This window comes from Wolffia australiana, chromosome 2 (genome assembly GCF_029677425.1).
Source record: "Wolffia australiana isolate 7733 chromosome 2, ASM2967742v1".
Lineage (NCBI taxonomy): Eukaryota > Viridiplantae > Streptophyta > Magnoliopsida > Alismatales > Araceae > Wolffia > Wolffia australiana.
The window spans coordinates 20,282,272-20,309,956 of NC_135836.1; the positions used below are offsets into that span (position 1 = coordinate 20,282,272).

At 44.6% G+C, this 27,685-nt stretch overlaps 4 protein-coding genes across 5 annotated transcripts; 1 reads left to right on the plus strand and 3 right to left on the minus strand.

Moving 5' to 3' along the window:
- Positions 1-10,093: 10,093 nt before the first annotated feature.
- Positions 10,094-12,857, plus strand: LOC144700021 (beta-amylase 2, chloroplastic-like). 2 transcript variants are annotated; one of them, XM_078571389.1, is made up of 9 exons: positions 10,094-10,438; positions 10,615-10,842; positions 10,894-10,971; positions 11,046-11,249; positions 11,318-11,512; positions 11,602-11,766; positions 11,860-12,120; positions 12,241-12,679; positions 12,746-12,857. In XM_078571389.1, the coding sequence occupies exons 1-9, from the start codon at positions 10,094-10,096 to the stop codon at positions 12,766-12,768; spliced, it is 1,938 nt and encodes a 645-aa protein (XP_078427515.1). In that variant the 3' UTR covers positions 12,769-12,857. The 2 variants fall into 2 exon arrangements, with proteins under 2 accessions (XP_078427515.1, XP_078427514.1); XM_078571388.1 differs by having other exon boundaries at positions 10,615-10,971.
- LOC144700022 (uncharacterized) lies at positions 12,763-15,083 on the minus strand. Its single transcript, XM_078571390.1, has 5 exons — positions 14,097-15,083; positions 13,693-13,751; positions 13,383-13,511; positions 13,185-13,320; positions 12,763-13,098 (listed from the first exon to the last, which is right to left on the minus strand). Exons 1-5 carry the CDS (start codon positions 14,799-14,801, stop codon positions 12,847-12,849), a joined length of 1,281 nt encoding a protein of 426 aa, XP_078427516.1. The 5' UTR covers positions 14,802-15,083; the 3' UTR covers positions 12,763-12,846.
- Positions 15,084-15,221: 138 nt separating this feature from the next.
- Positions 15,222-20,544, minus strand: LOC144700020 (ARM repeat superfamily protein). The gene is made up of 15 exons (XM_078571387.1): positions 20,090-20,544; positions 19,839-20,015; positions 19,637-19,761; positions 19,398-19,536; positions 18,901-19,050; positions 18,754-18,807; positions 18,530-18,625; positions 18,365-18,424; positions 18,209-18,283; positions 18,081-18,134; positions 17,466-17,567; positions 16,808-17,371; positions 16,576-16,710; positions 16,373-16,480; positions 15,222-15,477 (listed from the first exon to the last, which is right to left on the minus strand). The coding sequence occupies exons 1-15, from the start codon at positions 20,477-20,479 to the stop codon at positions 15,328-15,330; spliced, it is 2,379 nt and encodes a 792-aa protein (XP_078427513.1). The 5' UTR covers positions 20,480-20,544; the 3' UTR covers positions 15,222-15,327.
- LOC144700019 (oxidoreductase/transition metal ion-binding protein) lies at positions 20,534-27,264 on the minus strand. Its single transcript, XM_078571385.1, has 10 exons — positions 26,877-27,264; positions 26,426-26,509; positions 25,440-26,278; positions 25,109-25,197; positions 24,920-25,023; positions 24,773-24,842; positions 24,627-24,702; positions 24,444-24,558; positions 23,205-23,736; positions 20,534-21,067 (listed from the first exon to the last, which is right to left on the minus strand). The coding sequence occupies exons 1-10, from the start codon at positions 27,151-27,153 to the stop codon at positions 20,602-20,604; spliced, it is 2,652 nt and encodes an 883-aa protein (XP_078427511.1). The 5' UTR covers positions 27,154-27,264; the 3' UTR covers positions 20,534-20,601.
- Positions 27,265-27,685: the final 421 nt, after the last annotated feature.

The window sequence follows — 27,685 nt, forward strand, 5'->3', positions numbered from 1 at the left end:
CATCATTAAAACCATGTAACGATGTACCTTTGCATGAATCGCATTTGTGATTTATTGGATCCTAGAGTGAGATGAGTCGAGCTGCTCAAGTGTGCATCTCTAGACATATCCACGGAATCCTCGGCAGGTCGAATCTCCTCCTTCTCATTCACGAGCCCCGTTCTTTCTCCATCATCGTCATTACGTTGTCCTGATCGCATGGGGGATGAAGAGAGGGTGTGGGGAGAAGGGAGAAGAAGGGGAAAGGCCCTTGAAAATTTTTGGCCTGGGTAAATTTTGTTCACGGCCTTTCCCTATTTATACTAAGTGGGTATTTTTCATAAAAACCCCCAAAACTTAAGTCTATCTTCCAACGTCCAAAAGACCATTTGTGTGTGACCCTCTAGGCCCATGTATCAGTCTAGTCAACGTCTTTATTGGCCTTCCAAATTAATTAACTTTATCATCATATAGATTAATTAATGTCGGATCGATTTAACCCAATCAATAGGTCGAGTCTCCAACACGTGGGGTGCCAAGCTACACCTCGTGTTCTAGAAGATACAAAGGAGTATGTATCGACTCACTCATGGAACCTATTCTTCATCAGTTACTGTGTACATATAATCCCTCATCCACTGGACACTCCTTGGACGACTTAGGGGATTGTTAACTTTCAAACCATAATCGGTCATCCGAGTTAGTACTGATACATTCAGAAATCATCAAAAAACTCTTCTCCAATATTTCACTACCGTGGCCAAGGACTTCATCACATCACCTTCTCTGAGCTGTCACTTCTCATATTGAGGGTGAATGATCCCATTTTGACTACTCAATCATCTTCGTGAACTTCTTGATGTACCCAAAATAAAGCCATTTAGAATTCGATGATTAGAGACTTGTTGGCCATAGTCAAAGTATAACCGTCCCTCCACAAGATGTCTTTGGTGTCTCAGGTCTAAGGACCACTGCCGCAACCTTGACGTGAATAAACCTGATTGATAGTTTGGTATAATACCATTCAGATATTCGTACGGATAAATTAAGTGAACTTTTTCCACTAAAGAGCACCCACTATGATGGCGCACACCATCAAGAGTCGCATCGACGTCATCCGCGCCGCGCGCCCTCGACGCGGAAGACCGGGTGAAAATGCTCCAGTTATCTTTCCATTTTTCCGTTTCTCTCTCTATTGTGTTTTGTCTCTTTTCACGTTCTCGTCTGTCTCATTTTCATCTTGTTTTATCGCGCTTGCAATGTTCGTCCGACTGTCGTTTCTTCGTCGAGGAGGATGGGCCTTTCTCTAACATGTCCCTCCCTTGCTTCTCCTTTTCTCTCCTATTTCCCCTTTGGGGAGCCCATTTATAAGGGATCCCCAAAGGACCCCTTTTGGGCCATTAGGGGTCCATCCTTCCCCCCACTATAAGGGAAAGGGTGGGCGCCCTAATTCCTCAGACCAGGTAATTATCTTTTGTGAAGTTTTCCTTCGTAGTATCTGTTCTCACCGTGGAAGAAAGAATGGATCGAAGAGGAAGGGGTTGACAAAAAAAAGGGAGGAGAAGAATCGGGAGAAGGAGGAAGCCAGGGAAAGTGAGAAGGGCACTGCGTGAGAATGCCTTTCTCCCCCCTCCCACAAATCTTCTAATCGCCGCCGTGATGCCCAACCTCCGCCAAGAATGTATTTCCGCCGTTTGCAAATTCCTGCTACAGCAACGCCCGGTGTTTGAATTCTGGGCGAAAACACCCCCGACACGATTGGGACTGAGCATATGGGGGAAATCTGGGCTAGGAGTTGAATACGGCGCCGTCCCCATCTCTGGGAGTTGATTCTCGTCGCCGTTAGGTCTTCGGCAAGCCAAATTTTTGGCTACCAAACATTGACGCGGGAAATCTGCTGCCCGCAGTCGCCAACCCCCCTGTTGACGCTATTGTGGCGGCTCGGGAAGGAAAAGAGCGTTGATGACGGATTGACCCAAGTGAGAAAGAGACTCTAGGCCTGTTGAAGTGCTCCCTTACGATCGGATCATGGTGGTAGACCAGGTGGGACCAGTCAGAAGGGGACTTGGACGTGGGATTCCCACAACTCGACCCTTTGACCAAACCGGGAATTACAGCAGACCTTGTAGGCAGTGGTGCGTGGCGCCGCCCAAGGTCACTGCTACCCTACGCAGTTCCTATACGAGCATCGGCCCGAGCTTGCCAATCTTAGGCCCGTCCCCCAGGACAAGCGAGTGCTCGACGGGATCTGGCCCGACATTCCTCGCAACCTACCTTTGAGTAAAGCTCCGGCAACGTCTGCTGCACGTCGAGCTGTCGTGTCTCCTCCAACGTCTCTCCACTCCACTCGCTCTGACAAGCCATCGACAAAGACAAAGTCCTGCACAACGAGCCACCGTCGACGAGGTACACTGTCCTCTTCCATTGCTCGTTCAATTATTCCTTGTAGTATTATTTCGTCCCCTCTCCACCGCGCTCGGGCTAGGTAGGTGAGAGAGGCTAACGAGAGAAAACTACATCTTCGAGTATATTATCAGTACGGACGAGCACGTTCGTTACGTGCGAGCCCAACGGATCGAGTCCGTTCTGCCGTAGACGCTCTCGTCACTCCGACGAGGTTCGAGAGGCCCCCGTCGCCATCACCCGGCGACTCCTATCCCAGCTTGGAGCTCGGTGCCTCCCTCGAGTCGGAGACTGCACGTACGACACGTAGGGCATTCATCATCTCGTAGTTACATAACCCATTAGGGTTAACCGTCAGACGACGACACTGCCGTTATCCGATACTTCATCATTTATTGGCGTCGAACCATCATATTCGGTGTCGACCGGATGACGTCCTAGACGACGTCCGACATCACACTATCTATCCTTAGTGTCTCCACACTAATGGCTAGGGGACCGGCCATACTCATTATATGAGTGAGGCTAGATAGTGTTATTCTCTCAGGATACTTTGATATCATTCTCACGTATCTTTTGAATAGAAATGTTTAGAACACCTGCTTAAAGACTAGTGATCCCAGTATTACGATCTCATCATAATTCATTAAAGTCTGATAATGTAAACATGGACTTCACTATAAGCATCACATGTGCACTATAATGAATATGTTCTATTAATGAACATGGAGTGAGATGTGGAATGTGTGATTGGCTTTCCGACCACATATTTTTCCATCACTTGTAAGACAACGATAATTTGTGGATGCATGTAAAATCTGGGAATCTCTGTTTCTTCTCCTTAATCACCCAAGACACCAAGAAAAGTCTTGATGTATCTCCAAACTCACTTGCTATCACTCTAAAATGTCGAAAGTAAGTTTAAGTACAATTTTTTCATTGATTGTCTTGTCATTTTATATATGAGACAATGGATGGAAACAGGGAGAAATACAAAGTTGGTGTCAAATGATTTGAACTTTCAGGTATCAATGTTTGAGCTTTGAACTCTCCTCACCACCACTATTGCCACATCATTCTTAGTTTTTTTACGTTAATTGTTCCAAAATTTCTTTGCAAGGCCATGATTTTATACATTGTCCTTGATTGATTTCTCCAAAAGCTCCTTGCGTCCTAAAAGGAAAACAAATGAAATAAAATTATATAAATGTGTGAGGTGGTGACCATTCATTGCACACTACATAACACATTTTGTTTACTCTCCCAAATGACATGTGACCACATATTTTTCCACATTCAACTAGGTGCCAACGATTATCACATTTAATATGTTGACTTTGAGTCCCATTTTGTGAGGTGCCACATCAATGCATATTTAATTTTATACCAGTGATGTGATGCAACCTATTTTTTTAATTTTTTTGATAATTTAACAAAATAAATCGATGGATTTTATATTGCCTACTAGGGATCGCCCGTCTTGATATCGGTAGCTGGAAGTTGTACCGGATACTGGAAAGAAAATTTTTGGTATCCATTTTTTTGATATTTGGATATTGGATATCAATATCGGATATCGGTTGCTACAGTAACAATATCCAACATAGATATCCGTCTTGATGTCATCATCTGCCTCCGTCTCAGGGGGAGAATGAGGATATCGGTTTTCAATGTTAAATTTTGATATCCAACATCTATAACCTAATTACCTAATTTTCAGTTGAGGGTTTTTTAATCTGTTGGCTCCTTGGCGGATGGTGGACGGTGCTGCATCGGGGACAGCGGACAGCGGACAGCGGACGGTGAGTGGCAGCATGGTGGTGACGGTGGCATCGGCAAACAGCATGACCAGTGGTTAGGTATCTTCTTGTTCTCTTCTTCTTCGTTATCTTCTGCTTCTTCTCCTCTTCCTTGTTCTTTATCCTCTTCATCTTCTTCTTCTTTCCGTTCTTCACCCTATTCCCCTTCTTCCCATTCTTCCCTTTCTTCTTCTTTTACTCCCTGTAATTCTCTCTTCTTTTTCTTCTTCTTCTTACGCTAGTTCTCTTCTTCTTTTTCTTATTCTTCATCTTCTTCCTCATCTTCATCCTCTTCTCCTTATTCCCCTTCTTCCCCTTCTCGCTCTTCATGGACTCCACTATGTCCAACACAGTGTGAATCTATATCTTTGATGAACCATTCATCTCATAAGTGGATGACTAAGTTGAGATAGGTAACATTTCATGCATGAACTATGTGAACTCCAGATTCAAGTATTATTATCTTCGATCGCATCGAAAAGTTTTCATACTCTTTCAGGTATGTACAAACATACATCCCCATGTATCAACTACAATAAATCATTGATATGTTCTCCACTTCATAAGTTTGGAGGCATGGCTATTCTAACCAAAAGGTACGACTAGCATCTAGCATATGATGCAAAATCAAATGCGCTAACTATGCATCCCATGCATCTAAGATTCTCTACCTTTTTGCAAATACTAGGTATGCTCATAAAGATGAGCTTTCTTCACATAGTTCTTGCTCTTGATAGGAGCAATATCACTTTGAGATAATGGTAAGAATCATCCACTAAAATTATTCCCTTTCTAGATGCGAAAACAATCAAATTAGTTCTCAAATAAATGGAACAATTATTGTTCTCAATAGTTAAGGAATATGTAAATATGTTCATAATAGATGTGATGTTCTTCTTCATGATAGGAACATGATTATCTTCCAAAGATACCATATCTCCAAAGTTAAAATTGAGGTTCACTATCCAAATTGTGATCATCGTAACCTTTACAATACTTCCTAGCCTCAACTTCATGTTTCCTTTTCCTCAACTTTCTTCCACATGTTAAGCAATTAAAACATCAATATGTTTCAGCTTGCTCTGAGCAATCTTAACGAGTTACTATGCATAGTTCCTCTTCTAGTGACCTTTCAGACCATAGTATAAATATTTGTTGCTACTTATATCCTTGTGTGATTGGGACACCTTAACTTGCTTTGTTCCTTTTTCCTTCTCAAGGTCACGAAACACCTTCCCATTGGTCGTACCAAATAAGGTGTCTTAGGATGTTACCTTCTAAAGGTTTACCTTTGACATTCTTAAGCAAATTAAGTTGAGTCATGAACAAATTGAATAACAAGATTAACAATAAACTGAACGGAGAACCATTCTCCCAGTAGATATCACTCTCTTGTCATTTCAATCATCTTCAACATATCCTCACATGCAGAAGATCCCTTGACCACGTGAGCCTTGAATAAACTCTTGGATTGCACATCCAAATAACTATCATATAGTGTTACATGATCTTAGGTTCTTTGTCTTTTTGCTACCTCAATAGCTAAAAACTCATTGATGGTGCGTTAACATTGAACCACGTCATAGTGAACTCTTCACTTCAACCTTTCACTTGTATCCCATCACCGACATCAGCATCGTTCGTAAGGACATAAACTAATCTTTTAGACTTGAAGACTCTCATCAAGTCCATGAGCACATCATAAATTATCGACTTGTCAATGAGTTGCATCAAACATGCAATCTAATGGGCTACTTGACAACGAGCGTTTATAGAAGATTAGGTATGACAGACCTATAAAGTTTTAGCAGATGTTCTATTCATCAATAAGGTCTCCCACTAAAATTTATCGAACCATACAAGCCTCACTTGTACGGAAGTGGAGAAACCGACATTCTCTTAGTGGGGATCAAAATCTCAAAACATATACTATGACCTGGACTATACCCCCACCAATCGTAATACATATCATTGAGCACCCATCTCATGGGACTTGCAACCAATTGCAATATCCGATCGTAGTTTGGTCCCCAATGCTCATGCGGCCTGGAGTATACCCCTACCAACCACTGAGTTTGGTCTAAGAAATACCTTCATTACTTGACGGAAATAGATTTGCATGTAATTCTGGAGTATACTCCCACCACACTACATGGTTCCTCTACCCCGACCTTCTGTCATACACTAGTACTTAGTCCCGCCTCCTGATAAGTGAGCATGGAGTTGACTCCACCAACCTAACTTAAAGGAATTTGGATCCTAAGACTATAATGAAGGAGGACCACACCTGAGTTCGTCACTCTCGTGCTACGGCTCAAAGTTTAATTTGAGGGGTTTTATGTTTGGTCTCAGCTATCACAAGGAGCACTATGTGACATCTCATATCACATGTGTCTTCATCTAGGGCATCTGAATTATACATATGTAACTCGTTAATGGGACAAGCATGTGAGTGTATCTTGACCATCAATCATAGTCAAAATTTGATGTCCAATATCTCTCTATATTAAATCCAAATTTATTTATAATTTTGAATAAATTAGATTAGTTAAGAAAATTATTTTCTTAAAAATAAAATTTTTCTTAAAGTTCATTTATTCAATACTTTCTACTTGTAGATTCAATCCTTGCTCTAGAAAAACCACTTATGATCAAGTAGATAGTATCCTATAACCAAGAAAAGACATTTAAAATGGTATTGCGATTAGGTATGTGTAGATCGTATTTTAAGTACAACTAATTATCTAAAGATGTCCTTGGTATCTCATCTCTAAGAGCAACCTACACAACCCTGACATGAACTGACCTGATTGATGGTTAGGTATAAGACTATCTAGATAAGTGATGATTAATTCATATGGATCAATTTAGTGAACTTTTTCCTTAAAAAGAACCAGCTATATGTCCTTTGTGTCTACACATAGATGGTTATGGGATCAACCTTCTTCATCATATTCATAGGAATACTTAGGATGCATCTTCAAGATACATGTCATCAGATGCATGATTAGTAAAGCTGTTTAATTTTTACCCTAAAAAAGTCACATGACTTTCATCAAGTAGATCACTACGGCTGAAAACTAATTAATTTGTGAAATTACATAAATACTCATGAATTATGTTAACTGTGGATAAGAGTGACATAAAATAATAAAAATATACGGAATAATTAGTGAACCTTCACTCCACCTGTTTCCCTATGTTTTTTCCACCTCCCCACTATTCCCCAGTTTATCTCTCCTCTATATCTCCCTCCCCACCCTTATCCCTTTCTCTTATTCTCCCCCCTCTCTCCTTCTCCCTCTCCCTCTTTGCTTGTCTCTCCTCTAATTCTTCCATTTTCATATTTCCCTCCTCTCCTTGATGTTCTCTCTATCTTTTTCTCCCTCCCTGTTCTTCCTCTTTCTCTCCTATTTGTATATTTCTCTCTTATCTTCCCCCTTCTCTATCTCTCTCTACCTCTCTCTCTCCTCTCCTCCCTCATGCCGTTTTCCTGTTTTTAGATTTTAGAATTATATTAAAGGTTGAATATGTCAATTTAAGTTGTGATGGACTCCTTTTAAAAACCAAAAATATATAATTGAATTGAGTTTGAACTGAATACTTATAAACATTGAAATTATATATAAATAAATAATATTCTTTATTTGGTATTTGAATCATATCATTAATGTGTATCATAATCTGTTTCATTAAAAAGAAAATGGACAGTTTTCTTGAATCCTGAGAGACATGATTGAATTGGTATAAAAAATTTAAATAAATATAACTAAAATTAATTAACTGGGGCTTGAATAAGTCTATTGGTTTAAGATATGCGTACTTCACAAATGGCTTCATTTTTAAAAATTTCTTCATGATAAAGAATGTATTTTCCACTCTCTCTGATTGATTAAACCCTCTTTGAATCTTAATTTGATCAACCATGATGCATTAAGTTAAATTCATCACGCTTGGCTCACTTGAGATTATTGCCATGAGACTGCAATAAACTCAACACACTCTGATATAGTTATTTGACAACTTTGTTTCGGATTATTCTTGTCATAAGTTAAGATTTACTATTTTGAAAATTGATCAGTCAATATTATTCATGTTAGATAAATATAGTTTGAATTGGCAGAGATTCAGTTCTTTCAAGAAACAAAGCATAGATAAATATAATGATTAGATTATTAATTCAAGAAAAAATCATATCAAAAAGACCAAAGGACATGTTTAGGTTTCGAAATTGAGCAAGGGCCTGGGCTTGGGTTGGTCTTAGTTTATGGTTTAAGTTGAGGGGAATACAGGCCTGAAACCAAGAATGTCGACCAATAAATGTTAGAAAGGGGAGGTTCAAAGAGTTTTCAGGTATTCTAGACAAATATTCTATGGGGATATCACCTGGGTTATAGGCATAAATTTTTTATACACCTGAGATCTGATAAATAATTTAATGTTGCCTTGGGGTAGAAGAATATGTTCGTGGAAAATATTAACACTACGAGGGATAAAAAATTTGAAACTTAAGGAAAGGTACAATTTTAAAGATTAAGAGAGGACGTCGACAATTTTGCATTTGCTGGTCTGAAGGACTAATCTCCCTCAAGGATGTGGTTGCTGAAGAGTTAAAAGTCTTTGGTGGGCAGTTGGCCAATTCATTCAGTAACCAAGCATTCACATTCTCTTAATGCATTCACAATCTTATCCTCTCAATTTTTACACAAAAACTCAACAGACTACGCACAGTAAATGATGCCAACTATCTCTTAAATTTTTTCACACATCAATTTTTTTATAAAAATACATTGACTAAAATTCAATTAAAATGAACTCAAGCCAGGTTGTCGATTCATTAATAGAGTAACAATTAGAACCCCAAATGCAAGCATTACATGAATTTATGTTATACAGTAGTTTTACAAGCATTAAACTTGTAATCACCTTTCTTGTGTACATAAATATGTGACTAGCACAGACAAATACAATACCAGCTGATTACAGGAGTAATCAAATCAAATGATTCTTGGCAAGGGATTTATGCTATATAGCAAGAGTTTGCAGTAGGGAGCGTCGAACATCATCCTTCATGGCGACGACGGCGTGATAGTGATGGATGATATTTTAGAGCCTTGTGGCAATGACAGATGATGTGATGAGATATTGGTGACGGGTGACATGATGGAGGGTCTCAGACGGGTGACATGAAGGGATGGCCGCCACAGTTGTTGGTATGATGGATTTTTAATGATGAATGAAAGAGTGAGGAGAGAGAGAAGAGAGAGAAGAAAAAGAGGGCACTAGAGAGACTGAGAGAGAGAGGCGAGAGGGAGAGAGACCAAAAGAGATGAGAGAGAGAAAAGAAGAGGGAGATAGAGACACACTGAGAGAGAGATGAGAGAAAGGGAGACCGATAGGGATGTGAGATCAGAGAAGAAGAAGAAGAAGCCCAGATTTTGTTGTGAGTGCAGTGATGAACTATAAGTCACGGTTTCATCCGTTATCATCATCATCCGTCCCGTCACGTCCCAGATGTTCCGTTCCGTAGTTTCCAGTGAGCGAAATCTCTAAGTGAATTAGGTCTACGGCACCTAATCACACCACATTACTGGGGGCCCAACCGAGTCCCGCTTTATTTGGAATCGGCCGAGTCGCGCACGCGCGGTGAGAACAGGCGACGACGTGTCAAATCGCCAGCCGTCGGATGGGCCCACCCACTCCCGCAGGAAATCGCCGATCGTGCTAGACAAAAAGCCCAGCACGCGGCGGCACACGAGCGAAACCCTAACCTCCCACCCCTCCAACGTCCTCTCGCACGACCACACATCGCCGGTGGCCTCGCCGGAGCTCCGCCAACCGCCGCCGTCCGGAGGACTCCAGATGGATGACGGATGACGCGCGGGCCTTCCTTCTGAGCAGAGGAAGGCGAAATGGCGACGGAGATGGAGAAATTGGGGGAGACGAGCGACGACGACGAGGAGGACGCGGACATGGACGTGAAGGAGGAGGACGAGGAGGATCAGATCTGCGGGTCCGATCGGGATCGGACGGCGGCGAGGAGGTCTCGGCCAAAGGAGGAGAAGGAGAGGACGAAGCTTCGGGAGAGGCACCGAAGGGCGATCACGGCGAGGATTTTGGCCGGTCTCCGCCGCCATGGAAATTATAACTTGCGCGTCAGAGCGGATATCAACGAGGTTATCGCCGCGCTTGGGCGAGAAGCGGGCTGGACTGTTCTCCCCGACGGCACCACCTTCCCCGCCAGGGGAAATTCACAGGTACAAAATATAGATAGACGGCCTTTTATTCGCCGCATGATCTGCCGCCAGCCGTTGGATTTATCGGGGGTACACGGAATGGACGGCTGACAGCTCTTCTTCTCCTCCTCTTTTTTTGCCTGTCTCCTTCTCGGGTTCTTCGTCTTCTTCGCTTGATGGGGTTCTTCTCTGCGCAGCTCTTGGGAAGGCCGCCGGCGGCGGCGGCGGCGCCGATGTCGTCTCCGCGGCAAGCGATCCAACGGCTGTCGTTCGCTCCCGGGCAAAGATCGACGGTGTACGCTTCTTGCCAGATGAAGGGAGCGTCATCCGTCGTCCGAGCTTCGGTGGGGGAAGAAGGAGAGAGGTTGATGGAGGATTTCGCCCTCCCTGCCGGCTGTATCGATGGCGTCGTTGACGACAAAGAGGTGTGTTGCGATCAAATTCTCGTTGATGATCTACGCCTGATGATCTCGCAGCCGTTGGATGCGCCTTCCAGGATCCGAGAACGGGATTTTGCGGGCACGCCTTACGTTCCCGTCTACGTGATGCTTCCGGTGAGTGTTTTTTTCTTTTCCTGTTTGCGCAGGAAAAAGAAAGGATTTGAAGGGTTTTCTTGATGTGGGTATAGTTGGGGGTTGTCGACATGAAATGCGAACTCGTGGAACCGGACGTCTTGACGAAACAACTGAGAGTTTTGAAGTCGGCCAATGTCGATGGAGTTATGGTTGATTGCTGGTGGGGGATCGTTGAAGCGCACGCTCCTCAGAAATATAACTGGCAGGGTTACAAAAAGCTTTTCCAAATTGTTCGTGATCTCAAGCTTAAGATTCAGGTGAGCTCAAATACTTGGCTGAATCTGGTCGGTAGATTTCATTCAAGCTTTGCGGTATTCCTTGCCAGGTTGTGATGTCATTTCACGAATGCGGGGGCAATGTTGGGGATGATGTGCATATTCCTCTTCCTCAGTGGATATGTGAAATTGGCCAAAGTAATCCGGACATTTTTTTCACCGACAGAGAAGGGAGACGTAATACAGAGTGTCTCTCCTGGGGAATCGATAAGGAGAGGGTATTAAAAGGACGAACAGCAGTCGAGGTTTGTATTTCAACGGGCTGAAAGAATCATACTTTTTTTTGCGAAGGGATTTGAGGATCAGTTTCAGAGGATCATTATTGACTTTGCAGGTGTATTTCGATTTCATGAGAGGCTTCCGGGTCCAGTTTGACGAATTCTTCGAAGACGGGGTGATTTCAGAAATTCAGGTGGGGTTAGGCCCCTGTGGAGAGCTACGTTACCCATCCTATCCTGCGAGGCATGGTTGGCGATACCCCGGAATCGGAGAATTCCAAGTGCGTGTTTCCTTTCAGTGATTTGCAAGTGTGTCTTTTTCTCTAATTACCCTTTAACAGCATTGGGCTTTTTTTTTCCTACTTGAATTCCAGTGCTACGACAGGTACATGATGAAGAGTCTGAGGAAGGCGGCAGAAGCCAGAGGCCATGTCTTCTGGGCAAAAGGCCCAGAAAACGCCGGTTCTTACAATTCTCAACCTCATGTGACCGGTTTTTTTCGAGACGGAGGGGACTACGACAGCTACTACGGGAGATTCTTCCTAAGCTGGTACTCCAGCGTTCTAACTGACCATGCCGACCGTGTGCTTTCTCTAGCTAAGCTGGCTTTCGAAGGCACTTGCATCGCTGCAAAGGTATTCAAAGGGATCAATTGATGGATCAGTTGATCGAACCTGTTCTATATAATACTGAATCTGCTTCTTTTATAATTGAAAAATGGAAATTGAGCTCCAATGGGCATACATTTGTTTCAGGTATCAGGAATCCATTGGTGGTACAAGACGGCCAGCCATGCGGCTGAACTGACGGCAGGGTTCTACAACCCCTGCAACAGAGACGGGTACGCGTCGATTGCTGCTACCCTGAAGAAGCAGGACACGGCGCTTAACTTCACCTGCGTCGAGCTGCGAACAATTGACCAGCACGAGGACTTCCCCGAGGCGCTGGCCGATCCGGAGGGGCTCGTCTGGCAGGTGCTGAATGCAGCGTGGGACGCCGAGATCCGGGTGGCCAGCGAGAACGCCCTGCCGTGCCACGACCGGGAGGGTTATAATAAGATTCTGGAGAACGCCAAGCCGGGCGACGACCCTGACGGGCGGCACTTGGCGGCGTTCACCTATCTCAGGCTTGGCCCGGCGCTCATGGAGCCCCGCAACTTTGCCGAGTTCCAGCGCTTCGTCAAGCGCATGCACGGTACTCGGCCCAACTAAACTTCCCTTCTTGTTTTCTAACACTAATTCTTTGTACATTTGTTTGCAGGTGAGGGGGTGGCCGAGTTCTAGGAAACATGTATTCATTCTAAGATAAATGTAACTCCTTTGAAAGCAATAAGCGACATGTATAGTGAAAATGGAGTATAATTACCGTGTTGTATGGCCGCCGGGGTCGACATCGAAGAGACGCTGGATGAGCTCTTTCCAGCTTTCATCGCTGCCGGCAGCGGTGGTGGCAGGAAGTTCTTCGAAGGTGCCGTAAGCAGTGGGAGAGACGGCATGGGGCACGGCGAGCATGACAGCGCGGCGGAGTGCCGTCCGATGCTCCTCCACATGCCCCCTTGTCACTACCTCCCTCCGCTCCATCCGCTGCGTCTCCGGGACCCCCTCCCACATATGCTGATGCAATCATGTTCATGTCATGTCTCTCTTCAAGGAAATGGGTTGAGAGATGGTTTAGGGTTAAGGGTTTAGGGTTGACTTACGTCAAGGGCCCTCTGGGACTCCCTCTCGATCCAGATGATAGCATGGTCTGATGTGGCATTGCAGGAGAGGACGACGTGCTCAAATCTGCCGTCCACAGGGACAGCGGTCCGGACCTCTGGTGTGATTCTACCGCATCTGCGGTCGGGGTTTAGTTAAGGAGGTTGCTGGTGGCGTGTGTGAGAGTTGGGCGGACATACTGAAAGGGTTTGCGGTTGACAATGTGGTAGAGACGGCCCGGAGCGTAGAGCCGTCTCGGGTCCATGAACATGTTCACTTCCGGTACGCAAGCGTCCATCAAGCATCTTAGGAATTGTACGCAAGGGAGACTGTCAAAACGCGACCCAGATAGAAAAGAATTACAGTTTTCAATTTTCATTCCTGGCGGAGAAAAGGAATTTCTTGTTTTTTCTTAACGATGACACTTGATAACCGAAGTTGGAATGGACCATGGTGGAATAAAGTGTTAAGAACGAGGGGAATGAATGACTGAAGTAGCATGTTTCTTACCAGAAGAGAGACTTGAAAACGTTTTCCAGTGGAGTGGCAGTCCTTGGGAGGAAGTCATCCTGGGAATCGGAGAGAAGATCAGAACTTTTACTGCAGACAGTAAGACATCTGATGGAACTTTAGAAAAGATGTATAAGAAGTCAGATCACAGTCCAAAAGGGAGAAAAAATGAAAAAAATCTCAACAAAGATGGTCATCATGATTCAGAACTGAATGAAAGAATTTTACCAACAAAATGAGAAAATCAAACGCTAGAACTCATCCCAGTTCTAACACTGGATTCGTCTCAAAGAGGAGAGATTTTGAAGCGGACCAGATAAGTTTTGACGCTTTCATATTGATGTGAAACGACCAGATAGAACAAATAAAGATGCAGAGATTCAATAATCATGCACTGAGCAAACCTGGAGGACGACTGAATTGATCACATCTGCATATCTGACAGCGAGATTGAGCGACATGCATCTGGCGGGGGCCATCGCGTAGCACCTCACCCTCTTCCTCTCCACATCGTTCAATCTCTGCCTGTTCTGCACCAACAGCATAGCAAGCATGGCCGCGACACCGGCCCCCAACGAGTGACCCGCCACCGTCAAAGTGTAATCAGGATGCTCACCCAACAACACCTTCAAAACTTGGCACTCCGCATCCAAAATCCAAGCCGCAGACTTGAGCAATCCGTTGTGAACATAACCCCCGTCGAATTTCTGCTCCCCGAGGCGATTATCAAGTAGCACGGCGTAGTCGCTCTCCTTGGCTAGATTCAATCCTCTGATGGCAAGGACGATGTCGGAATTGACGTGGTCGACGTAGATAAGGTAGGGAGGAGCCCGGCCTCCGGTTTGCTCGTAGGTCTTCCTCAAGATCAAGGTCCGAGGATCGATGCCGTAGCCGCGCGGAGGAGCCCAGAGAGGATGCTCGATGTCGTCCTCGTACACGGCCAGGATCATGCGGCAGAGGCGGGGGATCGGCTCGAACTCCACGGCGGAAGCCCTCGCCCAGGTCTCGCTGTCGTCGTCCGCTGTGTGCAGGCATCGATTGCAGATCCAGCGCGTGCAAGCCAAGCAATAAACGCACTCCACGAGCGGGACGCAGCAGGCGAGAGACATTTAGGAACGATTTGGAAGTCAGTCATGGCTGCGATCGAAGATCCATCGGACTTTGGCATGGAGAACGAAGATCTTCGCTGGAGATTGAACTCGGAGCAGCATCGACAAGTATCACCGCGAGCACGTCCTATCCAAAACCAGAGATCGCGCGATGATTCTACTTACATAATTACAGATCTGTGAGGAAGACGACATTCAATCGCGAGATCGACCGCGAGCCAGGGCAGATCCAGATTCTGAGGAGCGCGATCAACGCGAAACTCCGATCGATTGCAACTACGAACAAGAAGTAAAAAATCTGAGGCAGATTAAGACTCACTCTTGGAGTAATATACGAGGACCGGCAACCACTGGTCAAACAGAATCGATCGATTTCTAGAACCTTCTCGAGCAAGCAAGAGTCATCTCGTGCACGCGGCATGATCGTAGGAACGGGAATTATTGTTTTAGCGCTTTCGAATTGAAGAAATACAAGGACAAAATTTGGGAGATAAATTAAAAAGGGAAATTGAAATGTGGAAGATATTTATTTCCACGCCTTCTTCCCTCTGAATTGTTTACCGGACCGGCGTTGGAGTTTCTTCTTCTCGTCGCGAGATCTGGCCACCTTGGCTTTCTTCGCCGCCAATGGCATCGCCTTCTTGTGCTCTTTCTGCCTGTTACTGAGGCCTCCCGTCTAAGAAAAAATAATAATAATAATAAAATTGCCTGCGTTGCTGATCATTAAACCAAAATCGAAAAAGATATCCCCTTTATACACCGGTAAGAAATTACAGCAGGAAATTATCGGTAAGAAATTTCAGCTTTTATTGGGTAAATAAAAAATGAAATAGGAGAAGGCATTCCCGTCTAAGAAAAGAGAAAGAAAAGCTAATATTCTTGATCAATTACAGCAGGAAAATATCGATTTAAAATCACTGCATTAGTTGCATTTTATTAGGTAGATAAAAAACGAAATAGAAGAAAATATTACCGTAAAAAAAAGAAAGAAAAGTATTACTTCTCATTAATAACAGCATGAGATTATCAGTTTGAAATTACAGCTTTTATAGAACCAATTAAAAAATGAAATAAAGAAGTATACAGTCTAACAAAAAAAGAAAAAAGGCAATATTCTTCACCAATTAAAGCAGGAAAATATCGATGTTCCCGTCAAACAAAGAAAGAAAGAAGAGTATTAATTCTCATTAATAACAGCAGGAAATTATCGGTCATAAATTACAGCTTGTATTGGGCACTTAAAAAAAATGAAATAGAAGAAGGCATTCCCCTCTGATAAAAAAAGAAGGAAGAATATTTTTTCTCATAAATAACAGCTGGAAATATCAGTTAGTGTAGACGCCAAGATTTCAGAAACGATGGGATCCAACGGGAAAGACGAAAAGATTAAACTCGAATGTCCCATTATATAGTGTAAGTTACATAAGGCTTATAGGAGAAAGAGACGAATGTTCCATTATATAGTGGATGGGAAAAAAAAAAAAGCCGATTAAACAACTATGTTTAAAAGTTAGAAATTACTGCTTTTACTGGGCACTTAAATGAAAGAAATAGAAAAAAGGGTATTGTACCTTCTTCTGTTTCACAGCAGCGCGGGCCTGGTATTTGCCCCTATCCTCCCTTCCGGCTTTCACCATCGCCAACCTCTCCTCTTTGCTCATCCGCCTTCTTATGTTGATCTGCAAGTTGGTTAGGCCAATATCAGATTAATCTAACATCAAACCATTTCTACATATTTATAAATAAATTTAGGGTTCTTGGCATCTCCCTTCACCTCGAGCTTAGCTGGGTCAACACGCTTCATGCTAAGCGACTCAGAGGATGGGATCTTGAAAGTGGATGTTTTGGAATCTTGGCCGTCCCTCAAGAGACCTTGCTGGGTCAAAGCTAACCTCGCCTGTCGCTTCTCCTGATAATTTGGAGAAAAAAAATTAAAAAAATTAGAACACACATTTTGGGATCCAAATTAGATTTTTTTTGCATGCTGGGCAGTGATGATTACTCACATTCAATTCCTTAATCCGAGAGAAGTCCTCGTTGGAAAGAATTCCATCGTTAAGATCCGATGATTCGACCGACGCCTTTGAACTTGCCAACCTTTTTAGAGAGCGAAGACTCTGATCCACAGCATCGATATCCGTAAATTTGCGCTTCTGTCCCTTTGCTTTTCCCGAATTTAAAGCATTGGTATCATCCCCTTCATCATCATTATCATCATCCTCATCCTCATCCTCATCCTCATCCTCATCATCCGTGCCATCGCCTTGATCGCTTATTAATGGGTCACAACCATCGCTCAGAATATCATTCTCAGCATCTGATGCGCCATCATCTACTCCCTCAAGATCGGATTCTAGATCATCTTCCTCTGAATCGCTGGCTTCTTCCCCCGCCGATTTGTCCACGTCAGAGGGGTTGGAGTTATCATCGGAATTGAATTCTTCGTCATTCTCAAGAAGTTCTGCCCCGGGGACATTGCTGACAACGGTAACTTCGCCGAATTCTTTGGGCTTCGCTTTTGGGTCAGTGGGCCGTCCACGATCCTTCTTAACGAGGAAGGAAGGGCATAACTGGAATAAAACCACACAGAAATCAAAATTGATATGTTTGAAGCGGAGAAGGAAATTGAAATTAAGTGAGCAGAATGTCAGAATCAAGACTAACCTCCCTAAATAAGGTGATCAAGGAACGAGCTGCCGTTGAGACCGCTTTCTCGTGAGATTTTTTGTATAATACGAGATCTTGGAGCAAATCTTCTGTCATTAACTATGATATCATCAAGAAAAAACATATTAATGGGATTGATGATATCGTCTCATTTTTACACAGGCCATTACCGACAGGACACAGAAATATAATCCGAATTTAAATCAATGGATCCGTACCTAACGTTCCTTTCATCTCTGTAAAAATAGTGCGTCAAAAGGATTAGGTTAAACAACATTGTAGAAAGGGGTCCATTCGAAGCCTCTTGCGGCTATATGGTATTTGTAGAGGCCTTACTTTTAGAGCATATATGGTATTTGTATGGGCATGACTACAAAGATCAGTCTCCAACACTTCTGAAGACTGAATATCTAGTCAGAGAAAGAAAAATTACAACAGAAATAAACATATAAATTTTTGACGAAACAAATTAAATAACAATTTATGATCCTCGATTAGGAGCTCCTTACCACTTATAATATCTATTCAAAGAAAAAAGGTGCGCTAATCTTCTATAAATCATGGAAAAAAACTAAACCAGGAACTGAAAAAAATAACAAAGAAGTTGTTTACCAAAGGAATACGGATACACATCTCACGGACGACATTTAATCCAACAGCAATGGCCTACAAGTAAATGAAGAAAAGCTTTGTCAACAGAAAATCATTTTTTTTGAAATAGGGAAGCTCACAGAAAGCACCTCTGGGCGGGAACGATCATGCACAAACTGGTTTACAACTTGCCTAAATAACGGTTCAACAGCGTCCGGTGGCACCTGAAGAAGAATATTATATATATATCTATGTCAAAAAATGAGACGAACAGAATATAAACTGTAAAATTGACATGAACAGACCATGTCATGGCATGCCTGAAGCCCGGCAGCAAGCAAACTTGTCACATCGCGTTGATGGGGCTGTCAAACAACCACATGATAATTCAAAAATATGATATTCGTAAGCGATTCTAGAGATCCAGTAATTCATCTTTGAGAGAAATACGAGTGAATAGTAAGAAATACCTGGGCATATCGCATAAGAAAAGGATATAAATTCAGCAATATTAATCTATGGAGCCCAACAGTCCGTGCGATTATCTTGAGCATCATCATTCTCACCTGAATTAAAAGAATGAAACCTCATGAGCCAGAAAAAGCCCTCTTTACGAATCATATGCCAAAATAATAAGACATCAGGGAGAAATTTCTCCAATAAAGATATTGGATTATGAAAAACCACATAATACCTCAAACCGTTCGTTGCATTTCTGAAGGCGAGAAAATAGTTTCTCAGCAAACCCCTAAGAGACGCCGTAAATCAGATTTGAAGAATAGCTCAAAAAGGTTAAAAGTTAATACGTAGGTGATTATGAATACTTTAAAAGTTAACATACCTGCGCATCTTTGAGATGAGTAAGAGGTGTATATGAGCCTAAATCACCCGTTCCGGAAGCCTTTTTTTGTTGGCGCTTCATGCTGCGAATAACACGCTGAAGCTTTGCCTTTTTCTTCTTCTTGCTGGCCGATGTTCCCTTCTGATTTGCCTACATATCCATAGAAAAAGGATTACCATGGCCTTCGAAAATACAAAAAACAAACTGCTGTAGAAAAGATTACGGATAGACAGAAATGAGGGCAGGCTTCACAGAAGATCATCTTCCCACGTAATGACCTCACAATGTGAGTGGTAATAAAAAGAATAATGATAGAAGCACGATAAAATTTTATCTTAGTACCAGTTAACAGTTTCAAACGCATCAACTTTGACAATTAAAAAATAGTGTTTGACATTGTAATCTGAATGCATTAACTTAACACTCGTATCTCGTATTAGAAATGAGAAAAAAGACTTAGTATTCGGAAGTCTAAGGCTAAAAAAAAGGAGATATACCTTGTACACATCCTCTCTGCGAAGAGTAACAATAGGCTGCGGTGTTGAAGCATCATCCTCACTGCTGGACCCGTCACTGTCATCTCCTTCTTGCACTTGCTCGAACCCGAGCAAAAATGAGAGGGTCGAGATCAAAACCCTGTAATCAGAAGAAAATTTTTTTAAAATAAAATGAAACTATGAATCGGGTAGAATTAGAAAATCCCAGGTATTCATCAGGACGAGCAAAAAACCCTCACTTTGAGGAAGAATGAAAACAACCGGTGCAAATGGCATTGGCCGTCCTGTCATCAAACCAAACCTTCCGACGATGGAGGTCGCAAAGAACCACCAAAGCCCTCCGAGCTTTCGCTTCATCTTCTTCCTGCGACAGAAATTCAAATCCAACAATTAACACCGTTCAACTTCAACGGGAAAGAGAAGGCGCGCATGGCAACAAACCTGCAACATCGAGAAAAGTATACTCTGCAGCTTTCGGTTCTTAGCTTCATCTTTGTGCTTCTGGTTTATCCGCCTAACGCTCTGAACAACGTGAGAGAACGCCAACTTCCTCAAATTCCTATCGCCGAAGGTCTGAAGCTCCATAAACAGCTTCAACGTCTCCTCAAGCCCAACAATCTGCGTAAAAACCACAGAAATCCCTCATTAATACAAACTTGAACAAAAAAAAAAACGAGAAAAAAACGCAAAACCTTCCGATTGACGAGGAGAATTAGGGCTTGCGTGAGATGGCTACGCAAGGACGGAAGCAGCGAGCGGCCGTTCTCGGATAGAAGTTCAGCGAGCTTTCCCGGGAAGTCCGCGAGCCGCTCAGGGTAGCACGGCGCGACGTGAGCGAGGAACATGGACATATCGGCGAGATCCTTTGCGACGACGGGATCCGCAGACGCGCTTAGCTCGGATTGTTGACGGAAAAGATGCAGAGAAGAATCGAAATGGCGGTACAAGAGATTGAGCTCCGCCTCGTATCCCTCGGGATCGCACTTCATCTTCGATTGCAAAGACGGAAGACTCATCTTCTCCGCTCCCTTCCCCGACGCCGAGTGCGTCTCCGGCGACACCAGCTTCGCCGCCATGGCCATCTCGCCCTACTCCCCTCCTCCCCCTCTTCTCTCGATCCTATAAGAACAGGTCAGTTAAATAACCCAATTAACGCTCGTAATCATTGTTAAGAGAGTTAATTTATTAAAAGCGGCATGCGACTTCAAGAGGTTTTGAATTTGTGAGACATCTTCGCGACGCCTTCCTCGACCGCTCGCTTGGCGCCCTCCGCCGCGCCGGAGAAGAAACCGGCGGCGCTGCGGCGGAGCTCCGCCGCGGCGTCGCCGGCTCTGGCGGCGAAGACGGCGGAGAAGTCAGCGATCGTCCGCTTCAGGGAGGCGATGGCGGAGGAGACGATCTGGACCGTTCGATCGAGCGCGGCCTTCGATCTGCCCTTGATTCCGGCGGACATCGCCGTGATCTTCTCCAGCACGCTTTCGCCTCGCTCGATCGTCTCCTGCAGCGGCGATCGGCTTCCCGCGCCGCGCCACGCGCTTCCCGCGAGCTCTTCGTCGCGGAGGTCGCCTTCGACGACGATCTTCAGGCCGTGGCGCTCCCATCGTTCCCGAGCTTCTTCTAGAGCCTTCGCCTGCTCGCTCGCTCTCTTCGCTTCCTCCTCCGCCCAACTCCTGCGACGACCAATCACCGTTAAGCTCCGTAGACGGACGACGGAAAACGGTTACGGACGGAAGGAGAGGATGACGTATGCGTAACGGACAACGGTACGAACGGAGTTCGTGTACGTCCCGACTAGGCAGACGATTAGGTTTATACGAACGGGACGGAGTTCGTGTACGTCTCGATTGGTCAGAAGACCGGTTTAGGATGGCAGATGGATGACGGGACGGACGGACTTCGCTTAATAAAAATAGGGAACGGCACGTCCGGGACGTGACGGGACGGTGACGGGTTGTGACGAACGGTGACTTAACGAAATGTTCGTCACGTCACCGTCACGTCACTCGTCCTCCCCTTCTCGTTTCGTCACATCACCGTCACAGTGACGGAAAATTCCCGTAATAGAGATAGAGAGAGGGGATTGAGAGGGACTGAGAGAGAGAGCGTGAGAGAGAGAGAGAGAAAGAGAGAGAGCGAGAGAGAGAGAGAGAGAGAGAGAGAGAGAGAGAGAGAGAGAGAGAGAGCGAGAGAGAGAGAGAGAGAGAGAGAGAGCGAGAGAGAGAGAGAGAGGGAGAGAGAGAGAGAACAAAAGAGAGAACGAAAGAGAGAGAGAGAGAGAGAGAGAGAGAGAGAGAGAGAGAGAGAGAGAGAGGGAGAGAGAGAGAACAAAAGAGAGAACGAAAGAGAGAGAGAGAGAGAAAGAGAGAGAGCGAGAGAGAGAGAGAGGGAGAGAGAGAGAACAAAAGAGAGAGCGAGAGAGAGAGAGAGAGAGAGAGAGAGAGAGAGAGAGAGAGAGAGAGGGAGAGAGAGAGAACAAAAGAGAGAACGAAAGAGAGAGAGAGCGAGAGAGAAAGAGAGAACGAGAGAGGGAGAGAACAAAAGAGAGAACGAAAGAGAGAGAGCGAGAGAGAAAGAGAGAACGAGAGAGGGAGAGAACGAAAGAGAGAAAGAGAGAGAGAGAGAGAGAACGAAAGAGAGAGAGAGAGAGAGAGAGAGAGAGAACGAAAGAGAGAGCGAGAGAGAGAGAGAGAGAACGAAAGAGAGAGAGCGAGAGAGAAAGTGAGAACGAGAGAGGGAGAGAAAGAAAGAGAGAGAGAGAAAGAGAGAACGAGAGAGGGAGAGAACGAAAGAGAGAGAGAGAGAGAACAAAAGAGAGAGCGAAAGAGAGAGAGAGAGAGAGAGAGAGAGAACGAAAGAGAGAGAGAGAGAGAGAACGAGAGAGGGAGAGAATGAGAGAGAGAACAAAAGAGAGAACGAAAGAGAGAGAGAGAGAGAGAACAAAAGAGAGAACGAAAGAGAGAGAGCGAGAGAGAACAAAAGAGAGAACGAAAGAGAGAGAGAGAGAGAGAACAAAAGAGAGAACGAAAGAGAGAGAGCGAGAGAGAACAAAAGAGAGAACGAAAGAGAGAGAGAGAGAGAGAACAAAAGAGAGAACGAAAGAGAGAGAGAGAGAGAGAGAGAGAGAGAACAAAAGAGAGAACGAAAGAGAGAGAGCGAGAGAGAACAAAAGAGAGAACGAAAGAGAGAGAGAGAGACTTATGAAAATTCCGTCAGGGACGTCATCCGTGACAGATTATTCGTCACGTCACTTGTCCGGACCACCCCGTCACCGTCACAGGCGATCCGTAACCGTCACCATCCCGGGCCCTCTGATTCGTCACCGTCACGTCATCCGTCATGTGACCATCACAGTGACGCGTGACGTGGCGGATGACGATTGCCGATCCCTAGTTCGATTACATCTCGACGAGACAGGCAGTTGGTTTGGGACGGACTGAACGGGGATATGGACGGAAGGGATGACGGGGCAGACGGAGTTCGTTTACGACTCGACGAGGCAAACGACTGGTTTGAGACGGACGGAACAGGGATATGGACTGAACGGATACGGGGCGGCGGTGTCAGTTTATGACTTGGCGAGGCCGACAACTGGTTTGGGACGAACGGGACAGATGGAGGTCATGAAATATCAACGAGAATGACGATTGATCATCGACATTTTCAACATCATCCATCGACAACAGCAACCAGTGTTTGATGGTTGCTTGTCTCGTTTGAACAGTCAACATCAAGTGGATGAGTTGACCGTGATGACGACAATGATGGTTCCGATGGGAAAACCAGAAGGAAGAGAGAGAAGGCAAGAACCTGGCCATGGAGAGAGCTTTTCTCTCCACCTCAAGCTCGTACTGCAGCTGTGCAATGGCCTCAGTCTCCTTCTCGGTCTCTCTGCGGAGCGTCAGTATGCGCTCCCGCTCGAAGGCCGTCTCCGTCTTGTTGCTCAGCACACTCTGCAACTGCTGCTCCAGCTCGTTCCTCAGCTTGGAGAGCACCTCCATCTCTGATTCCACGGCAGCGCGGCCTCTGATCAGCTTGTTGTTCTCCTCTTCACGCTCCAGCCTCAGTCTCTCCAGCTCCTGCTTCGTCTCCTGCGCCAGCTTCTCTACCGCGTCTGCCTTCTGCTTCTCCAGGGCGAGCTCCCTCTCAAAGCTCGCATTCAGATCCTGCTCCACCTCTGCCACGAGGGCGGAATGCGCCGCCACCGCCGCATCCGCCATTGACTCGGCCTCGATCCGGGCAAGCTCTTCGCCCACCACCTCTGCTGCTTCCCCCGTGGTCAGCGCAATGGCAGCCTGCGCCTTCGTCACCGGCTTCTCTGGCTGGAACAGCCTCGTATAACCTGCATCAACGAAATTCGTCATCCTCATCCAGAACCCATCATTGTCACATCCAAAAACTGCCCGTATCATCGTCATCATCATCATTCGAAACACCCAGATCTTTTATTCAGCACCTCTCGTCATCTGAGCGAGGTCACCAAGGGCTCATGATGAGAGGACTAGAGGTTCGGCACACATCAACTGTCTCCAGCAAGATCATCAACCCTCATTGACAGTGACAACGCTGTTCACAGTTGCGGTCAACTGCCTGTCATCGTCAACTGTCATCTACATTGAGGTTTGTTTAAAATGAACGACTGTAACACCATCATTTCAATGTCATCAAGCCGCAGAGACTATAAGGACAATGTTGACGAGTTTTGGATGATGAACATTGCCAGAGACTCAGATGGGTCATTATCATCGGTTGATGTCAAGGATGATTTTCAAATTGCTGGTTGTGTGACAATGATGCTACCCTTCATGTCATCATCATCATCCAGACATGCCCAACTTACAGAGGTGATGATGGGGCAAATTCGGCATTGTCATCCCGGCAAGGACGAGAGACCCTGACACTGATGATTTCGCCATTGCCATCCAACTGAGGACCAATGAAGGGATGACGACGACATGTCCCTCCCTTACAGAGGTAGCCCAAGAATAAACTATTTACAGCAGCAAAATACAGAGTCCAGCCCAAGAAGACACTAAAGCCGAAGCTTACCGAAGGAAAGCGGTATGATCCCATGCTCTCTAGAAGAAAGATCGGCCACGATTGCCGCCCACGCATCTGGGCTGATCCGATCAACATCAATGTATCCCGTGAACTGAAGTAAGATCTGATAAAAAAGAAGCATAAGATTGTGAGAAAACAAACCAGGCATCAGAATTAGTAGGAATGTTTCACCTTTCGGTCAACTTCAGGGAGCTGCCTCTTCTCTAGAGCCATCTTCCAGCTTACAAGATCCTGACGAGAAACAGGGCTGCAGAAGAAAAGCTTCGAAAAAGGTCAACCAATTTGACTCGTGGGAGCTGCTGAAGTGGTAGGCTTACCTTGCGGGAGAGAACAGAGATGAATCAGAGCTGGAGAGTTTGCTGGAGATCAGTCCCGCCTCGGCCAATCCTGTAATAGTTACATTTAGAGATCCTATTATAGTCGTGAATTATGGAAATATATGATCATTTTTATCTCTCTTTTACCTTGAATGAATGGGAAATCAGGATCTTCTGGGGTGACGTCGTCGAACGCAAGCTCAGTGATGTTCTCTATGTACATGGCTGGATAAACCTTCGAAGCTGTGTTCCTGTCCAAAAAATAATAATTTCAAACGTTTTTTTCTGAAAAAAAGAGCAAAAAATTATGGAAAACGAATAAATAATTATACTAACCTTGAGAGAACACTACTGGCCACGACCAACCAGCGGGCGTACTCCCTGCGGCTGCATATGTCACCAGGTTCCACGTTGGGTTCAATAACCTGAAACATTCGAGCAAATTGAGAAATGAAGCGAATGCAACTTCCACTATTTTCTTAGAAGTAGATGTGAAATAAAATCATCATTATTATGAAATTAGAGGACTCAATTTACAGTAGCCAACTTCCTTCAAGGGATCTTACGAACAAATGGAAATTTGGAAGACGAGGTTAAATCAGATAGTTGCGAGATTTGGAAACGAAGATCAACTAAAGCTATTTGACGTTGAATTCAACAAAACTACCTTCAAAACTTGTAGGGCTGCCAAAGCTTGCCCCTGAACTTGATCCACTGCCGCCGGTACAATAATCTTTCCGGGTGAAACCAGGGTAGATGAAGCTCGAGATGGAGCCGGAATACCAGCAGAGGAAAAATACTTCGGAGGAAGACTTGTCAGTGGTTCAGCTGTTCTTGTCTCAATGACATCACTGGTAAGTTGACCATCTAATTTGTCCAGATGTTTGTCAGAAACTAATTCATTGGGCGTGGTTGTGTCGAGCTCTGATTGAGATATAATGGTAGAAGAATCGGTTTCTATAGGAACCAGGTCCTTATTTTTTGAGGATTTATCGTCTGATACCGACAAATTCACCCTTATATCCACAGGAATCTCAAAGTTTGAAGATTCTTCGGAAGCTGTACCACCAGATGAATCAGAAACCTGAGGATCTTTGGAATTACCCAAGTCCTCTGAAACTATGCCTCCTTGAAAATCAGTGCCCATTCTCCCCAAATCTGTGCCGCTTTCAACGTGATCAGTAAGTTCAGCAGAGGAATCTGAAAAATTAGAAGTCAGGATGCTGCTCTGATCGTCTACATCATCATCTCTAGAAGTGGAATTTTCTGCGCTTGCAGGCTCTGCAACCAGCTCGAGATCAGAGGGCTCTTCAGTAACCGTAGGAGAGGCCTGTGAGTCTTCTGTGCCCTTGTCTTCTAAATCATGTGTGCTTCCTTTGATACTTCCTTTGATATCGTCAGCTTCAGAGCCCTCTGTTTCAGTCAAATCAGTGCTTGGGTTCTGCTCGTCAGTGTCTAATAATTTCTCCTCTTGAACAGTCGGAGGGTTTAATTCTTTTGGTACACCTGAAACACCAAAAATAACCATAGAATATCTCGAATAAAAATTGAATGTTCATACCTTGTTTATATTAGTAAACTAAATAAAGAAAAGAGATAATCAACTATGAGTTCAAAATCGATTCATTCTGAGCCAAAAAGTAAGGTGCCTACCTGCATTTTTGCGCCCAAAGGAAAGGGCAGCAAAGGAAATACCCACGGTGAACAGCAGTCCAGCAAGCCCCACTCCCACAAATCCTGAGAGTCGACTAAGATGAAAAATTCATTAGATTTCCAAAAAAAATCTAGTCGTGAGATCGTGGGAAACTACGACAAATAGAATATGAGTTTCGCCACTGTATCAGGCAAAAAATGTCTCAACTGGTAAACAGGAAGGACCAAATGAGGTGGTTACCACTGAATCCCAAAATCACCAAATTTATCAGATGAATAAAAATACATTAAACTTCAAATTAAATATGGAAACCTTTTAGAAGCTTTGATAAAATTTAGACAAACGCAATTGGACGAATGATAATTAGGACAAGTCATTCATGGATTTTCAAAACTCGGACAAGACGCCACAAAGTACGGATTTCAATCACGGAAAGGACATGCCATGTACCTTCGAATTTCCCTTTCGGCGACGAACCTTCATCGGAATCCTCGCCAGACCACCCAGAGAAGGGATCGGCGGAGGACTCGACAGCTTCCGACCGAGAAACCGTATCATCACCGCCCTCAGAACCGGGAGAACAGGCGACAACAAGCCGCACTTGCCGCTTCCTGACGCGAAACGCCGGCAATCGTATCAAGAACTTGGTAGAAGAAGGCTTACTACGGTAAAATCCCCGACGAATCTGCAACGAGCTTGGAGATGATTGACCACTGACGACCGCCATGTCCGAAAATGCAGATTTCTCCGAAGAAACGATGAATCTCGCCGACGAGTCGGAGACGATAGAAAGAGGAGGGAGGTCAATGCAAACGTTTTTTCTTGGAAGATGGATATCTCTCTGATATCTCTCTCTTTCTTTATATCAGGCGGTTCGTTATAAAGAGGACCTCAGATTTTTTTATTTTGCTTTATTGTCTTTCCTTTTGAGTAAAGAGTAAAGACCCTCACGTTTGGGACAAACGGGCCTCCCGTTCAGCCGTCTATTCAATTGCCGGGGTTTGGACGGAACGGACAGGGTGTCGGCAGAACGGGATGGGTAGTGGGTTTTATTCCGCTCTCGGGAAGGGTTCTGTCTGACGGGATTGGGTTCCGTTCCGTTTCCGCAATTGTTTTTTTATATTTTTCGTTAAGTTTTAAATGCTAAAAATACATAAATTACCTTTCTGGCGGATGATGGCCAAGATGTCTTTGCTCAAAAATCAAACTGGACAGTTTTTAACAAAATTTGAATAAAGAGAATGGGATGAGAAGTAGGA

Coding starts and splice junctions, on each gene's coding strand:
- LOC144700021 (XM_078571388.1), top strand. CDS start 10,094: ATGGCGACGGAGATGGAGAAATTGGGGGAGACGAGCGACGACGACGAG. Junction 10,439..10,614: donor CCGCCAGGGGAAATTCACAG/GTACAAAATATA, acceptor TTCTCTGCGCAG/CTCTTGGGAAGGCCGCCGGC. Junction 10,972..11,045: donor CCGTCTACGTGATGCTTCCG/GTGAGTGTTTTT, acceptor ATGTGGGTATAG/TTGGGGGTTGTCGACATGAA.
- LOC144700022 (XM_078571390.1), bottom strand. CDS start 14,801: ATGTCTCTCGCCTGCTGCGTCCCGCTCGTGGAGTGCGTTTATTGCTTG. Junction 13,752..14,096: donor TCAATTCAGTCGTCCTCCAG/GTTTGCTCAGTG, acceptor TCCGATTCCCAG/GATGACTTCCTCCCAAGGAC. Junction 13,099..13,184: donor AGTCCCAGAGGGCCCTTGAC/GTAAGTCAACCC, acceptor TGATTGCATCAG/CATATGTGGGAGGGGGTCCC.
- LOC144700020 (XM_078571387.1), bottom strand. CDS start 20,479: ATGGCCATGGCGGCGAAGCTGGTGTCGCCGGAGACGCACTCGGCGTCG. Junction 20,016..20,089: donor TTCTCCTCGTCAATCGGAAG/GTTTTGCGTTTT, acceptor GTTTTTACGCAG/ATTGTTGGGCTTGAGGAGAC. Junction 18,626..18,753: donor AATGCAACGAACGGTTTGAG/GTATTATGTGGT, acceptor CTTTTAATTCAG/GTGAGAATGATGATGCTCAA.
- LOC144700019 (XM_078571385.1), bottom strand. CDS start 27,153: ATGGCGGTCGTCAGTGGTCAATCATCTCCAAGCTCGTTGCAGATTCGT. Junction 24,559..24,626: donor TCCCTGAAGTTGACCGAAAG/GTGAAACATTCC, acceptor CTTTTTTATCAG/ATCTTACTTCAGTTCACGGG. Junction 21,068..23,204: donor AAAGCTCTCTCCATGGCCAG/GTTCTTGCCTTC, acceptor TGGTCGTCGCAG/GAGTTGGGCGGAGGAGGAAG.